This window comes from Hydra vulgaris, chromosome 12, assembly GCF_038396675.1.
Source record: "Hydra vulgaris chromosome 12, alternate assembly HydraT2T_AEP".
NCBI classification, from domain to species: domain Eukaryota; kingdom Metazoa; phylum Cnidaria; class Hydrozoa; order Anthoathecata; family Hydridae; genus Hydra; species Hydra vulgaris.
In genome coordinates this window covers 55049738-55067500 of record NC_088931.1, presented here as the reverse complement: position 1 = coordinate 55067500, position 17763 = coordinate 55049738, and the positions used below count along the sequence as shown (strand labels likewise).

The window sequence follows — 17763 nt, the reverse complement described above, 5'->3', positions numbered from 1 at the left end:
AAGTTATGTGTAGCCAGTGAAAGCAAATAAATCTTATATATTAGACATATTATTATGCATACCTAATGAGTTTTTACATTTCTTTGAAACTCATTTTAAATTTTTATTTTTAAGATCATATTTAATGTAAAGTCTAATAATTAAAAAAATAAATTTATAAAGTAATCAGTTTCTTTAACAAAAAAGTTCGCAGTTGTGGTTAAAATATATTTTTTTTACAACCTAATATTTTTTTAATAACAGTCGCATAAACTAAATTAGAATATAATTTAAATATTTCAAAATAAAAAACTTTTTGCCTAACCTAAAACTGCTAAACATGTACGCTCATTGACAATTCATACATAAAATGCAAGCTGTGTAATGCTTCTTAACAAGGCCTGGCACAAAGGTTTGTACACCATTTTATGTTTACCACTGTATGTTTCCTAATATTTTCACAGCTAAATTGCTACAACTCCCTCTACTTTTGAATTGAAAAAACACTATTAAAAAGACTGCAGTCTATTCAAACTTATGCAGCAAGACTAGCATTACAAACCAGAATAAATAATCGAGTAAATAAGCAGGATTTTAACAATTGTCATTGGCTGAAAATTAGAGAAAGAATCTATTTCAAGGCTGTTTTAATAATGCACAAGTCTATTATCCAGAAAGCACCAACATCATTATGCAGTTTAATTCACTTCTCAATGTCAGAAAGAACACTAAAATTAAAGTAAACAAAATGCAGTAATTGTTATGGTAAACAAGCATTATCCCACTATGGTCCTCAACTTTAAAAAAAATGCTTTCAGAACCAAATGTCTTGCTTGGCTCACCATTTGCGCTTTAAACAAGCATTTGTTGACAAACAAGCTTTTTTATTCAGGCCATGGTTTGGTTTAAACTGAAAGCAAAAATGCGTGATCGTAAAGAAAATTTTTCTATCCAATAATAATATATGTGCAAGGTAATGATACTTAAAATTATTTAGCTCTAAAGCTTGGGACTTATGGATTTTTTTCTTTAGATATACATTAGATAACAGCAATTTTCAAATTATTTTTTAGAAAAATTAATTGCTTTAAGTGAGAGTACCTTTATAAGTCCATAAAACAATAATTTGCAAAGTTTGAATCTTAGTTTATTTTAGTTTTTTTTACGTATTTCTCATTATGAAACATAAACTAGAATGAGTTATACTTAATGAATTTTTAAAACAAGTGTTTTTGTAAAATGTTTTCCTGTGTATTTTCATATATAATAAAATGTAAATAATTTATTTTTTAATTTTTATAATTCTTTAAAAATGTTTGGTTCATGTATGGGTTCTTTTACATAAAAGTTGTATAATTAGATGAACTTATGTAAATAAAACATTTATAAAAAGATATGGTGTTGAAAGTTGCAACTTACTTGGATTTAGATTGAAAAAAAATTTAAGATATCTTTGTTTTTAAGTTTAAAAAAAATTTATCTTTTTAGCTTGATAACCTTAACTCAATGTAGTAGAAATAAATAAATGGCTGGAAAATTTTAGTTTTGGTTACGTTTACTTATTTAAGTTTATTACTTTGTAATTCTACAAAAAACGGTGTCTTTAAAGGTATTTATTTATGTTGATTTTTCAAATAACATAGCTATAAGGTAACTTTAATTTTTTTTATTTTTAAGGTAACTTATTTTTTTACAAAATCTAATCTACTCCAGCTTGAAGCAACTTAATACAAAAAATTGCTAATACCTTATATACATATACCCGAACTATTTTCCCATTCTCAGTTAGTAATAACATGATTTTCAAACTGGAGAGGTATGAGTTGCTCTAAACTTTGTTTACCGTAACGAGACACTTAGCTGAATGTTTTAGACAATTGTTTTGGGTCTAAAACAACAGTGCCAAATTTTATTTGCAATAAAGTGTTATTTAGTTTTTTTTAAAAACTTTTAACAAAAGATGTAAAAATATCTAACTCAAACTCACCTAGGTCAACCAGCTCATGGTTGGCAGCAAAATATATATTTTATCTGTGACTTATTTCATTTCATTGAAATTATTTTGTGCGAAATACTTTCAACAATTACCCAAAATTAAATCATCTAAACTATGAGTAGCAAGACTATTGCTGTGTGTATTGTTGGGTGTATTGCTGGGTGTATTGCTTTAGAAATAAATAAATAAATGGCTGAAAAATTTTAGTTTTGGTTACGTTTACTTATTTAAGTTTATTACTTTGTAATTCTACAAAAAATGGTGTCTTTAAAGGTGTTTATTTATGTTGATTTTTCAAACTTATTTTTTAAATAAGTTGAAAAATCAACATAGTAAGGTAACTGTAATTTTTTTTTTTTTAAGGAAAATTATTTTCTTACAAACTCTAATCTACTCCAGCTTGAAGCAACTTAATACAAAAAATTGCTAATACCTTATATACATATACCCAAACTATTTTCCCATTCTCAGTTAGTAAATAACATGATTTTCACACTTGTTCTTTGTTTTTCTTTCAAAGATATCTGGAACTTAAATGCTCTAATATTGTTATTTTTTACTCTGCCATAAAGAGTTATGAGTTGCTCTAAACTTTCTTTACCATAACCAGACAATAGGCTGAATGTTTTAAGCCATTGTTTTGGGTCTAATACAACAGTGCCAAATTCTATTTCTGAAAAAGTGTTATTTAGTTTACTTTCAAAACTTTTAACAAAAGATGTAAAAATATTTAACTCAAACTCACCTAGGTCAACTGGCTCGTGGCTGGTAACAAAATAGTTTTTTTATCTGTGACTTATTTCATTTCATTGAAATTATTTTGTGTGAAATACTTTCATCAATTTCCCAAAATTAAATCATCAAATCTAAAAGTAAGAAGGTTATTGCTGTGTGTATTGCTGTGTGTATTGTTGGTTGTTATACTGGGTGTATTGCTTCAAGCACATCTAAGGGCATTAATATTGTTCCAATGTTAAATTGCAAACTTGCTTGTATAAAGAGTTTGTGTCTTTCTGCCTGTTTCGTTTTGTTTAGCATTAAAAAAAAAGTATTGACGAAGCTTGTAAAATTAGTTTATAACCTTTGAACAAGCTTGGTCCTGCATCCAACAAGTTACATTTGGACACACTGAAATAATTATTTCTAGTTCTCCATAAATTTTGGAACATTTTTGCATCACTAGAAAAAATATCCCTAATAGTATGAAAGTCCTTAAAAATGTGTTAAAACATAACTCAGGTTTATGGTTTATACACCCAACCCAAACACTTAGTGGCACAGCATCTTCAATTTAGGCTCTTAAGCTATCCTTATTCAGAATTGACATTTGTTGTGTCCATACAAATAAAGTAAGCATTCTTAAATGAGACATTATTAGCTCTATAAATATTTTGTCATATCAAAAACATTTGGAACTGATAGACTAGAACCAGTGAGCCTACTTAAAGTAATTATTACTATGAAATGTTCTTTTACAATCCCTTTGTGTTCAAAAGTGGCATATATAAGTAGTTAACTGCTTATTGAAGAAATATCAGATGTTTTATCTGAATAAAAAGAAAAACTCGCATCACTTCTAAGTGACTAGAGTAAAGGATTTTTGATAAAATCAAAAATAATTTTAATATTCTTAGTAATATGAGACAATACTAAGTCTTGTATGATCCATTTGCTTGGCCAGCGATAAGTTCAATAATGTCGAATAAATAATGATTATGTGTCCTGTTTTTCATGATTAACAAATGCTTATGTCAAAAAAAGGTTTGAATAACAAAGTGGGAGTTAATTGTTTTTAATGTTTCTTTTGCAAAGTTTCACACAGTATTTTTCTTTTAATTTTCCAGTTTTCTGAGTCTTGCTTCGACATGTTCTTTATTTTTTAAAGCTATTTTTTAGGCCTATTTAAGTATTCATTAGCATGCTATGAGCGGTGATTTATGTAAATTTGTGATTACTTCTTTCCCTGGAACAAACTATATGCAAACCTTACAAAATCAAACTTGTTTTGATGACGATATATAAAAATTTGGAAATAACAATACTCAGTCATAGGTTGCCTACATTTTTAATCAGCACTTGCTGGTTTGATTTCCTTTTTTTTCTTCTCCAACAACTCAAGTTAAAGAAACTCAGAATGGCCAACAAACTGGAAAAACCGAAAAAGTCAGGGATATTCTATAATATGTTAAAAAGTCAGGAAAAGGGCAAGGAGTTTATCAAGTTTTGCGTAATATTTTTTAAAAATATAAATTTTTTTTTGGTTGTTGTAGGCTAAAAATCAATTTGTTTTTTTGCTTATAATTATTATTATTATTATTATTTTTTTTTTTGTTTAAAATGTTTTAAGGAAAAAGTCATGGAAAATGAAGGCAAAAATTGCCTGGCTACCCTGAAACTGTGTATGCATTGTTTTCGATAACTACTAATGTAGGCTGATAAGGCGTTTTGCTTACTACTGATATAGATGGTTGATAACAGTTTTGCGCACTTTATGTTTCTGGGGTTTCTCAAACAATGAGATTTTTTAACATTTTTAAATTTAGTTTTGTGTTTTTTTTTTAAGATAATATTTTCCATTATGGAAAGGTATTTTGCTTTTATTTTATTGAATTGAATCTATATTTTTGATAGAAAGTCAAAATCTTTCAAGACCTCAACAAACAAAACAAATGGAAAATTAAGAAGAAAATAGAAGGTCTTTCAAGTAAAGCATTCAATAGAATAGAATTTGGTTTGAATAGAATGTTATTTAGGAGAGTTTTTGTTGTATAAGCTTTGTAAATCAAATAGACCATCAAGGCCTTTTGAGTGAATTATTTTTTTAACTAAATAGAATTTCAATCAAAAAGAATGTTATTTCAAAGTTTTTGCTGCAATATGCTAATTTAGAAGTATTTTTATATAAGCAACAGCAATGGCAAACATAACATTAAAATAAGTAACTGCAGCATTTAATGTGTCAGAGGGAGAATTGTTCACCACTCAAGGGCGGCAAATTTCAATATTTTCAATAACTTTTCTATATATGAATTAAACTCGGTTTAATTTACAAATATCAAAAAATCTTGGTTTTTGTATTTGTAAATCAAACTTTTGCTTGTTAATAACAACAAAACAAAAATTTAATAAAAGTTTATGTAAATGTAATATTCCTTTTTTATGTAAATATAATATTCCATTTTTTTATATGTTTTATGCAAATAAAACATAAAAAAAGGATTTTTGTGTTATATTTTTGTATATTTACCTTTTTATGCTACCAAAACATCCCATAATGCCTCACACATACAATTACACTTGATTTAATAATAAGTGAGACAATTAGGTTTGCATTTTAATATAAATATATTTTACTCAAATAAAATTTTTTTTTTAATTGTTTCTTTCTTTGATAATCTCTTATTTGTTTTTATTTTTTGTTTTATTTGTTAATTTTTTTTTTCAACTTTTTCAACTAGAGTAAGAGAGTTACAAGAAATCTGTGACAAACTCAAGTTTCAACTTAATGAAAAATCTCAAGAGTGTGTCAATGCCCAAAAGTAAGTAGAGCATTAAGGTAGTCAATTATTGTAAGCCAATTTTTAAAACAACACAAATATATATGTTATATTTTATCATACACAAAACCAACAATTTGTTTGTCCATCAATAAACAAACTGTTTGTTTTTTTTTGGTTGTATTTTCGGGTAACCTAAGTTTTAAATTTTTAAAAAAAGTTTTATAATGAAAAGTAATTTCACTTATTGTTAACTATCTGTACTTTTAAATCTTTTAATTCTACTTTTAAATAGTATGAAATCAGATAAGATTGCAAAACTTTTTTGTTCATAAAGATCAGTTATATTAGTACAATCACTTTAAAAACGATTATTAATACAAGATTAGAATTTAGAAAAATATATACTTCTAGTATGTTGGTTACAATTTTGAAGTTGATGGCAATAGTAACAATAAAAGATTGATGCATTGTTTCATTTGAAAATGAAATTCAACAACAAATTAAAGTTTATGACAATTTCTTTAATATGATCAAAATCTAATTAAAAAATATAATAAAAATGTTTTAAAACCAACTTTTTCAAGGAGCTGAAAATTTCAGAAAACAAATAGTCAGCAGTTGAAGGTCAATGTTTGTAAGATTGATGTCATATATATTTTTTGTCTTACTTAATTCACAATTACCATTTACAATAAACAATATACCCGAAAAGATGGGACTACGGACAAAAAGGTGACCATGCTGATTTTTATTTTTTCGAACAATTATGGGGTTTACAAAATTTTCACATAAATACTATTTCTGAGTCAAAAAATGATGAAATGAAAACAACAAACAAACAGTAAAGTGATCTTTGAAAAAAAATGAGTTAGGATATTGAATCTACTGTTATGGAATTCAAGGTGCATGTTACTTTAAAGAAATATATTAATAACTAATTTAAAAATGTTTCTTTAAATATACCTTTAGTTACAGGTACTATCTATGTCAACTAAAAAGGTTGCTTGAACTTATGATATTATTTTTTGTATACTTTATGTATTATTATTTTATAATTTTATATTTTTATATTATAGGTTACTTGGAATGGATGTAAAAAAAGTTAATTCATAAATTTGTGTGCATTTGTGTGTGTGTTTTGTGAACGCTATATGTTTTACTTGCTAATACACTATGTAGCACGATTTTTGTCCCTGAATTCAAAGTGTTATATTCCATTTGCCTATGACTAAAAACTGTGGGAAAATGACTACATTGAATGACTACATTGAACACAAGTTTTAATGTTATGACCATACCACAAAGAACATTTTTTCTTTTATTGGGAGAGAACAAGAAAAATTTCATATTTTTGTTCATTTGGTTTGGTAAGAAACAACTGCATATTCAATAGACAAAGTCAGTAACAAATCACTCAAAAATCTTTCAAATTTAATAGACATTTTAGATTTGCAAGTGTTCTACAAATCACTTTCATAAATTTCCCCATCAACCTTGCTTACAAAGAACTTTGTTGGTTGTAGCCAGTCTTTTCTGTAATAGTGCATCTTAGGGTTTAGTTAGTGTAAATATTTTCATTATTTCAATTGGTTTTCAAACTTTTTTATATCTTTAATTAAGTTTTTACATTTTAAAATGTGAGTAAGCCATAAATTTTAATTAAAACATTTTATATAAAAAAAATTTTTAACAATTATTTAATCTTTTATTTTAAACATTTACTTGCTTTTTTATGCATTTACTTATTTATTAAATTGGTTTATTTTCTGCATAATTAAAAAGTGTTATTTTAGAGATTTTAATGACCGAATGCACAAAATCAATTCAAGTTTCCATGATACTAACCTATTGAATCAAAAGTTAACTAGCAAATTAGAAAGGTAAAGTTGTTGACTACTTTTCTCTCAAGCTTACACTCATAAATTTAATTAAATTTTAGCAATCTATATCTATAGTACAACTATCTATACGTATAAACAATATAAACAATTTATTTCAAAAATTACCCTGAAATTTTTGTTACTTTTTTATATATATAAATTGATAATCAATTATACATATAAAATATAAAACATAAGCCTTTTTTCACCATTTAAAATAGAGAGAATGTAAAAATAGAAAATATAACTGTATGATTTAAAAAAGTAATTAAAATGATTTATTTTGAATAATAATTAGTTTATTGTTATTAAATTTTAAACATTTATATCTATTATAATACATTCTATAATACATTATATTGTTTTTGTATGTTAATTATATTTAACTGAAAAAGTTTGTTTGATATAAGATCCTATACACTTTTGGAACAAACAGGTTTGAGACATTAAGTTATACAAAAAAAGTTAAAAAAAGATTTTGATAATCTTTTTTTTTTCCTTTTTAAAAGTCGAGCTTCTTGATGACCAGATTTTTGTTGTTGCAATTTGCATGCAAGAAATATATCACTATAAGATAGTTTTTTAATTTCTAAAAAGTAGTTTCAGGACACTTTTGTTTAGTCAAGTAAAAATGTTTTTAACAGTGTTTATTTTGATGTTCTAATATTATTTTTAAATTCAGTTTTAATTTATTATTAAGTTTATTATAGATATAAATGGAGTAATCATAGCCCATTGTCCATAATCATTATTCATCAATAGCCTATTAGGAAAATAGCTGAATTTATTTTGCAGAATTGGCATTAACTATTTGAATATTTAAACAATAAACAGGAAAGAATTTTATTATCTACTCTTTTTAAATGTTCAGGTTTAATGAGTTGGATGAGATGTGTGCAAAATATAAACGCCTCCTTAAAGACAAAACAAAAGAACATGCAACTATAACTAATGAGTCAATTCAACTAAAGGATCATATAATGTAACCTTTTTTTGTTCTATTGTTTATTATTTATTATAATTTATTATTATAATTTATTATAATTTATTTTTTAATTGAACTTTTATTGTCATACTAAACTGTGAGTTGTGTCACAGATTTATTATCACTTGTAAGGTGTCACTTTTAAATATGTTCTAGTTAAAATGTAAGAGTAGTTTAGTGGTTATGTTTTCTTTTGTCAAATTCTAAACCTAAAGCTTAAAAATAGTATCCTAAAAAATATCCTTCATTTAAAAAATAATATCCTTTATCTATAAAATAATATCCTTCACCTAAAAAATAATATCCTTTACCTAAAAAATAATACCCTTCACCTAAAAATTAATATCCTTCGTTTAACAACCTTACCAAGATTCATTTTTCAGAGTTACAAAGTTAAGTGAGGGGGACCTAATTTAAAGTAATGGCTTCCCAGTTTCAAGTGGATTTGTTTAAAAAAGTAAACATACTAGTTTAGTTGCAAAACTTAAATAATTACAAAATAAATATGCATTATGTATTGCTTTTAATTTATATTCTATGTATTGCTTTTAGTTGACTTTGCTGTTAGTTGATGTTGTAACAATGTTCTTAATAATTTAAATGCAGTTTTTACCCTCTGACAATGTTTTAAATAATTTTTGTATTTTAGGCGATTGAATTTGACAAATGATAATCTAAAAAAAACGATAGAAGAGTTATGGAAAAATCTAAATTTGAGATCTCAACAGCTTAAGGTTGTTTTTTTTTAAGTATACTATATTTTTGATATTTTTTTTTTTATATCAAATCGCAAATTTTTCCACTTAAGTTTATGTTTAAGAGCATTTTTATTTATGACTAAAATATTGTTTTCTCTTTTAATAATAATAAGTTGTTTTATCTTCTTTACTTGTATTTGATTATTTATTTATTTTTAAACATTGGACCACTACCACAAATAGCAGAGTGCTGAGATTGGCTGCATTGTTTCTAATTCAATAGATCTTAAGATTAAACCTGCCCCAAGATTGAATTCCTTATTTTCATAGTATTTTACTAAACTTTGTTCATAGTTAAACAGTTTTGTTTAAAGACTCATTTTAAAGTTGTTTTATTGAGTCTTGGTTTCACATAAAAAGATCATATTTTATTTCTTCTTTAAGGTTTAGTTTATACTTTTAAAATGCCATATCTTCATTTTCTAAGGTAGCACATGCAAGGGGAACACAAGTTTTTTTCGGTCAAAAATTTGCGTCCAACATGTTTGTTTCAACAAGTTGTAGGTATTTTCCAACAAGTTTGTAGGTATATAGTTTAATTGTTATTTAACATTGGCTTCCTGTTGTAAGAAATTAAAAAGTAATTACTATTTGTCATGGTAGTATATAGTTATCTACAGCTCTCAAAATTATTATTAAGAGGTTGCCGATCAACACTGATCAGCTGAAATGATAAGAATTGAAAAGTATATGATTAAATAATTTTCCAAATAATCAAATTTTATGTTAGTTTGCATTAAATTTTTATAAGTGTAGGAATTTTTGCGTCACACTTTTTATGCTTGTATGCTTAAAATTCTGAAACAATAAAAAAATCAAAATAAAAACTTATACTGAGCCTTGTTTTAAAGTGTCACAATATAAATACAAATAAGCCTTTTAAATAAATTTTTTTTAAGTGTTTTATTATAAAAGCACTTTAGCGAGCCTTTAAAAATAAACAATTTTTTTTATGCATAAGTCGGACAGTTGTCTAGCTTTGAATACAAAAAAAATTTATGATAATTTGTCCGCCTTATCCTAAATTATCATAAAAATTAACAAATAAGAAATTAATTCTGTATGTAAGGAGTGTTCAGGAATTATGTTTTTCTGGATATTTTTGTAATTCCGGATATTTTTTTCAACTCTTAGTTTTTTCAGATATTCAAAACATTATCCATACATACAAGTTTAAGTATATATTTTTGTAATATATTCATAGAAAAATTTTGAAAAATTTTGAAAAAAGAAATTAAAAACAACTCAGCAAAAAGCAAAAAAAGAAAGTAAGGGAAAACATATTCTGGATTTTTTCCGCATATTTTATTCTAACAATTTTCCGGATTTTTAAAATAAACTTGGATGATCTATGAGTGTATAACTACAAAATATGTAGCATATGATCTACTCAAGTTAGACTTCAAAAAGAGGCTTACAGGTAATGCACTATCTTCAGTTAATGGTCCAACTTATCCAACTTTTCTTTCAATTATTAGAATAGGATTTACTCAAAATAGTTCTTTAGCTGTTAAAAGTATGTCAAGACAATTGAACAAATTGCTTATACTGTAATAAAAGATAAAATTGATGAAAAAGGTGAAGTAGTATTTGCTACCGGTGGTAGAGAGTTTTAAAAAAAACACATCAATAAAAATAGCAACAGCTGTCTATAAATAGTATGGCTGACGTACATTCAACTTTAGAATTTAGTAACACAAAAGTTCTAAAGCTAGCAAAAAAATTATGATTAAAAACACAAAACAGAAAAATTGTACAACCAGGGTTAGCAGCAAAACAGAAAAATTGTACAACCAGGGTTAGCAGCAAAGCTCAGGCATATTGAACAGCAACTTAATGATTGCTTTGTAAAGGATATCAAACTTTTAAATGTTAAATTCCTAGAGAAAAAAGCATACAGGCCTCTAGACAACCTTGTTTACTCTTGTTTCTGTGCAAATCTAAGGCCAACATTTCAAAAAGACATTAGCTTATTTAAGAATCATTATGCAACCTTAGTAGAGTATCACTATATAACAGTCACAGTGAAGTTACTCATTATATTTCAACATTTAGGCCGTTTCTGTAAAAATATGAACGTTGGAATGGAATTCTTTAGTAAACAAGCAAGGGAAGCTGTTCACTACTCTTTTCTAAAGGAAGCACAGCAATGTTGTAAAGTGTCTAATAACCATCAAAAGTAAGCAAAGTATTTGAAAAAAGCAGTATTTATAATGGTAATTTATTACTCTTTAAAAAATAAACTACTCTTTGAAAAATATTCGGATAATAAATCCAAATATTTGGATAAAATTTGGATCCAAATATTTTTTAAAGAGTAGTTTTATGATTTTTCACACTAACTTTCTATGAGTTGTATGGTTCTAAAAACTTTAAAAGACACGACCCTATGTCATTTCATCAAACTGAATTCTGTTTCAGCATGAATTCTGTTACAGCATGGACAGCTTCTAAAGTTTTTGCTTACAGAAAAATATATATTGCTGTCATGTCAAAGACCTAGTTTTTCCTTTTGTAGACAAAATATCTTTGAACTGACTCACAAAAACACGGCACTTTATTAAAATCAGTTTTTATGACTTCTTAAATACCCAGAATTAATATTTTTATCAAATTTCAAACTGCAATAACTCTTAAACAGCCTGGATTGAATTTTCCTCAAATGCTTAAGGGTTTTTTTCTGAAATAATTTAAAGATAAAAACATAATTAAGAGTAATGACATAAAAATCCGGACAATTTTAAGATAAATAAATTTTCAACTTGCAATACCTAATAAATAGAGATTTAAAATATATCTATAAATATATATATATATATATATATATATATATATATATATATAAATATATATATATATATATATTGAACACGTTAAACTTTCTTTAAAAATAACTTATAAATTTTACAGTTGCTAAATTAGTCAAAATTATGCATAAATTATGCAAAATACGGCATAATTTTGTTAAGATAAATATGTGTAGAATTTTAATTATATCTGTGCAAGCAAATTTACAAATTATGATTACAAAAACTTTGCACAATTTACCAAGAGTTGAATACTCAGAACCAGACCCAATATTTTTAGTGTGGTGCATGGAAGCAGGTACCTGGCTTAATCTGAATCATGCACATCTCTAAAATAATATACTAATAAATCAGTCTAATACTCTAGAATTATATGGAGTTAATCCAATCTATATCTTAAATAACAAGATTTTAAAATAAGTTTCAATCAAATTGCATTACTTTACGTTAAATCGTTTACTATAGGAAAAAGAACAAGTTGAAAACAAACTTCGAGAAAAAGATAATGAAATAAACACTCTTAAAGAAAAAATGGACGCTATAAATGTCACAATTCAGAAAATGAGTGCTGAAATCAATTCAATACCTGTTTATCAAGCACAAGTAAAACTTATACTTTTATAAATTTTATATATCAGGTTTGTACTATACTTTTAGAATCTGGGGTTTTTTTTCATCTCGGCTCTCGGTCCATACGAGACAATATTTTTCCGAGACGAGATCTCGTACGAAATCGAGATAAAACCGAGATTTTTTCAAAAATGTAAAAACTATGAAAATAAACTGAAATTTTTATTTTTCACCTGTTTCCTTTGGAGAAATACGTGAAAAATAGTTCCTCGTGAGACAATTTATGCTGAGTACTCTTGATTACTCAAAAACGTTTTGTTTCTTCTCTCATTAAAAAACGAAAGCTTAAATTTTGAAGGTTTTCTAAGGTAGCACATGCAAGGGGAACACAAGTTTTTTTCGGTCAAAAATTTGCGTCCAACATGTTTGTTTCAACAAGTTGTAGGTATTTTCCAACAAGTTTGTAGGTATATAGTTTAATTGTTATTTAACATTGGCTTCCTGTTGTAAGAAATTAAAAAGTAATTACTATTTGTCATGGTAGTATATAGTTATCTACAGCTCTCAAAATTATTATTAAGAGGTTGCCGATCAACACTGATCAGCTGAAATGATAAGAATTGAAAAGTATATGATTAAATAATTTTCCAAATAATCAAATTTTATGTTAGTTTGCATTAAATTTTTATAAGTGTAGGAATTTTTGCGTCACACTTTTTATGCTTGTATGCTTAAAATTCTGAAACAATAAAAAAATCAAAATAAAAACTTATACTGAGCCTTGTTTTAAAGTGTCACAATATAAATACAAATAAGCCTTTTAAATAAATTTTTTTTAAGTGTTTTATTATAAAAGCACTTTAGCGAGCCTTTAAAAATAAACAATTTTTTTTATGCATAAGTCGGACAGTTGTCTAGCTTTGAATACAAAAAAAATTTATGATAATTTGTCCGCCTTATCCTAAATTATCATAAAAATTAACAAATAAGAAATTAATTCTGTATGTAAGGAGTGTTCAGGAATTATGTTTTTCTGGATATTTTTGTAATTCCGGATATTTTTTTCAACTCTTAGTTTTTTCAGATATTCAAAACATTATCCATACATACAAGTTTAAGTATATATTTTTGTAATATATTCATAGAAAAATTTTGAAAAATTTTGAAAAAAGAAATTAAAAACAACTCAGCAAAAAGCAAAAAAAGAAAGTAAGGGAAAACATATTCTGGATTTTTTCCGCATATTTTATTCTAACAATTTTCCGGATTTTTAAAATAAACTTGGATGATCTATGAGTGTATAACTACAAAATATGTAGCATATGATCTACTCAAGTTAGACTTCAAAAAGAGGCTTACAGGTAATGCACTATCTTCAGTTAATGGTCCAACTTATCCAACTTTTCTTTCAATTATTAGAATAGGATTTACTCAAAATAGTTCTTTAGCTGTTAAAAGTATGTCAAGACAATTGAACAAATTGCTTATACTGTAATAAAAGATAAAATTGATGAAAAAGGTGAAGTAGTATTTGCTACCGGTGGTAGAGAGTTTTAAAAAAAACACATCAATAAAAATAGCAACAGCTGTCTATAAATAGTATGGCTGACGTACATTCAACTTTAGAATTTAGTAACACAAAAGTTCTAAAGCTAGCAAAAAAATTATGATTAAAAACACAAAACAGAAAAATTGTACAACCAGGGTTAGCAGCAAAACAGAAAAATTGTACAACCAGGGTTAGCAGCAAAGCTCAGGCATATTGAACAGCAACTTAATGATTGCTTTGTAAAGGATATCAAACTTTTAAATGTTAAATTCCTAGAGAAAAAAGCATACAGGCCTCTAGACAACCTTGTTTACTCTTGTTTCTGTGCAAATCTAAGGCCAACATTTCAAAAAGACATTAGCTTATTTAAGAATCATTATGCAACCTTAGTAGAGTATCACTATATAACAGTCACAGTGAAGTTACTCATTATATTTCAACATTTAGGCCGTTTCTGTAAAAATATGAACGTTGGAATGGAATTCTTTAGTAAACAAGCAAGGGAAGCTGTTCACTACTCTTTTCTAAAGGAAGCACAGCAATGTTGTAAAGTGTCTAATAACCATCAAAAGTAAGCAAAGTATTTGAAAAAAGCAGTATTTATAATGGTAATTTATTACTCTTTAAAAAATAAACTACTCTTTGAAAAATATTCGGATAATAAATCCAAATATTTGGATAAAATTTGGATCCAAATATTTTTTAAAGAGTAGTTTTATGATTTTTCACACTAACTTTCTATGAGTTGTATGGTTCTAAAAACTTTAAAAGACACGACCCTATGTCATTTCATCAAACTGAATTCTGTTTCAGCATGAATTCTGTTACAGCATGGACAGCTTCTAAAGTTTTTGCTTACAGAAAAATATATATTGCTGTCATGTCAAAGACCTAGTTTTTCCTTTTGTAGACAAAATATCTTTGAACTGACTCACAAAAACACGGCACTTTATTAAAATCAGTTTTTATGACTTCTTAAATACCCAGAATTAATATTTTTATCAAATTTCAAACTGCAATAACTCTTAAACAGCCTGGATTGAATTTTCCTCAAATGCTTAAGGGTTTTTTTCTGAAATAATTTAAAGATAAAAACATAATTAAGAGTAATGACATAAAAATCCGGACAATTTTAAGATAAATAAATTTTCAACTTGCAATACCTAATAAATAGAGATTTAAATTATATATATATATATATATATATATATATATATATATATATATATATATATAAATATATATATATATATATATTGAACACGTTAAACTTTCTTTAAAAATAACTTATAAATTTTACAGTTGCTAAATTAGTCAAAATTATGCATAAATTATGCAAAATACGGCATAATTTTGTTAAGATAAATATGTGTAGAATTTTAATTATATCTGTGCAAGCAAATTTACAAATTATGATTACAAAAACTTTGCACAATTTACCAAGAGTTGAATACTCAGAACCAGACCCAATATTTTTAGTGTGGTGCATGGAAGCAGGTACCTGGCTTAATCTGAATCATGCACATCTCTAAAATAATATACTAATAAATCAGTCTAATACTCTAGAATTATATGGAGTTAATCCAATCTATATCTTAAATAACAAGATTTTAAAATAAGTTTCAATCAAATTGCATTACTTTACGTTAAATCGTTTACTATAGGAAAAAGAACAAGTTGAAAACAAACTTCGAGAAAAAGATAATGAAATAAACACTCTTAAAGAAAAAATGGACGCTATAAATGTCACAATTCAGAAAATGAGTGCTGAAATCAATTCAATACCTGTTTATCAAGCACAAGTAAAACTTATACTTTTATAAATTTTATATATCAGGTTTGTACTATACTTTTAGAATCTGGGGTTTTTTTTCATCTCGGCTCTCGGTCCATACGAGACAATATTTTTCCGAGACGAGATCTCGTACGAAATCGAGATAAAACCGAGATTTTTTCAAAAATGTAAAAACTATGAAAATAAACTGAAATTTTTATTTTTCACCTGTTTCCTTTGGAGAAATACGTGAAAAATAGTTCCTCGTGAGACAATTTATGCTGAGTACTCTTGATTACTCAAAAACGTTTTGTTTCTTCTCTCATTAAAAAACGAAAGCTTAAATTTTGAAGGTTTTCAATAATTTTCAGTAATCTCTGTTTTTATATTTTCACATTTATTTTTGGTTGAAACTTTTTTACAGTGAGCAAATCCGAGTTTTCGCGTTTTTTTTTTAAATCCTGACCCGAATAAGTGCTTGAATATCGAATTCGTTTTTAATAGTGTATAAGTTGTAGCAAATTTTACTATAATATATTAAAAACAATCATTTAATATAATAAACCTATTAAATTATTTATCTATCGCAAATTATTATAAGAAAATGAGTATAAACGGTTTAAATAAGTCTAAATAATTCGGGTCTTGATTTTACAAAAAACGCGAAACCTGGATTTCCTCACTGGAAAAAAGTATCGATCTTTATTTTCTCGGTATTCCGAGATAGAAAAATGACCGGGATTTCCGAGACGAGCGACCTGAAAGTATAAGCTTGTACCCAAAAATCTTAAACATTTTTGAGCCATAAGTTAAGTATATATTCTATATATGCACTGTTGTTTAGATGGATGCCTATGAAGATGATTTTAGAGCTGAAAGGGCTGCGCGAGAGAAAATCCATCAAGACTTATGCAGGAGTAATGAGCTGCTCGATGAACATATTCTTGAGAATGCAAGATTAAAAGAAGAAATTAAACATCTCACAAGCGGCTTATTGTCAGATGTTCAGCAATATTATAATAACCCTTCTACGACAGGTAGATTTAATTAATCTAATCCACACTATCTCAACTCCGTCAAGTCTGTTCCGTTCGGAAATTTAAGAATCTAATAATCATTCCTATGAGACTAATCAAAGTTATTATAATGATGAATCAAACTATTTTAACAGAAGAACGCCCTTTTAAAATGGTAATAATCAAAGAGCATATTATCATTCAGAGGAACGAAAATGCCCCAAGTGTATGCAAGGTTTTCCTGATTTAGATAGTCTGCAACTGCATGTTGCTGAGTGTTTAGATAATTGAGAATTTATTTTTTAAATGTATATGGTTAGTTGTAGAGATTCTAGTGTTATTTTTAGTGTTATTTTTTATTTGTTTTTGAAAGTAAATAATGGTGAAATATATTTTTTATTTTATTTTTTTTATCTAAAAAATTAGATTTATTTTCAAGTTTCTAATAAATGGTTGTTTTTTTTATTTTTTTATTTTTTTTATTTACAAATTAAAAAAAAGAAGATTTTTATGGCATCACATATAGTTATCTTATTATATTACATCTCATATAATTATATCTATTTATATATTTCTTTGCAACTAATATGTTTGAAAATTCAATATGAATATTTGCTGTGTGAGTATATATATATATATATATATATATATATGTATATATATATATATATATATATATATATATATATATATATACATATATATATATATATATACATATATATATATATATATATATATATATATATATATATATATATATATATATATATATATATATATATATATATATATATATATATATATATATATATATATATATGTATAACACATTTTTTAATTAAGCACAATTCTAAAATTTTAAAGTTTGTATTTTTTACTTATTTTAAGATTTGAAATCTTTCTTATAAATTCTTTGAGTTTATTAGTTTCTTATAAATTAACGAAG

General features: G+C 25.8%; 1 protein-coding gene across 2 annotated transcripts in view; it reads left to right on the top strand.

The window, feature by feature from the left end:
- The window catches only part of LOC136088842 (optineurin-like), a 53380-nt gene extending 36101 nt beyond the window's left edge, over nt 1-17279 (top strand). For both annotated transcript variants that reach the window (XM_065813758.1, XM_065813757.1), the window contains exons 4-10: nt 5434-5514; nt 7269-7355; nt 8227-8337; nt 8990-9074; nt 12371-12508; nt 15689-15826; nt 16643-17279. In XM_065813758.1, the coding sequence (XP_065669830.1) occupies nt 5434-5514; nt 7269-7355; nt 8227-8337; nt 8990-9074; nt 12371-12508; nt 15689-15826; nt 16643-16849 (847 nt within the window). In that variant the 3' untranslated portion in view covers nt 16850-17279. The remainder of the gene's footprint in view (nt 1-5433; nt 5515-7268; nt 7356-8226; nt 8338-8989; nt 9075-12370; nt 12509-15688; nt 15827-16642) is intronic.
- Nucleotides 17280-17763: the final 484 nt, after the last annotated feature.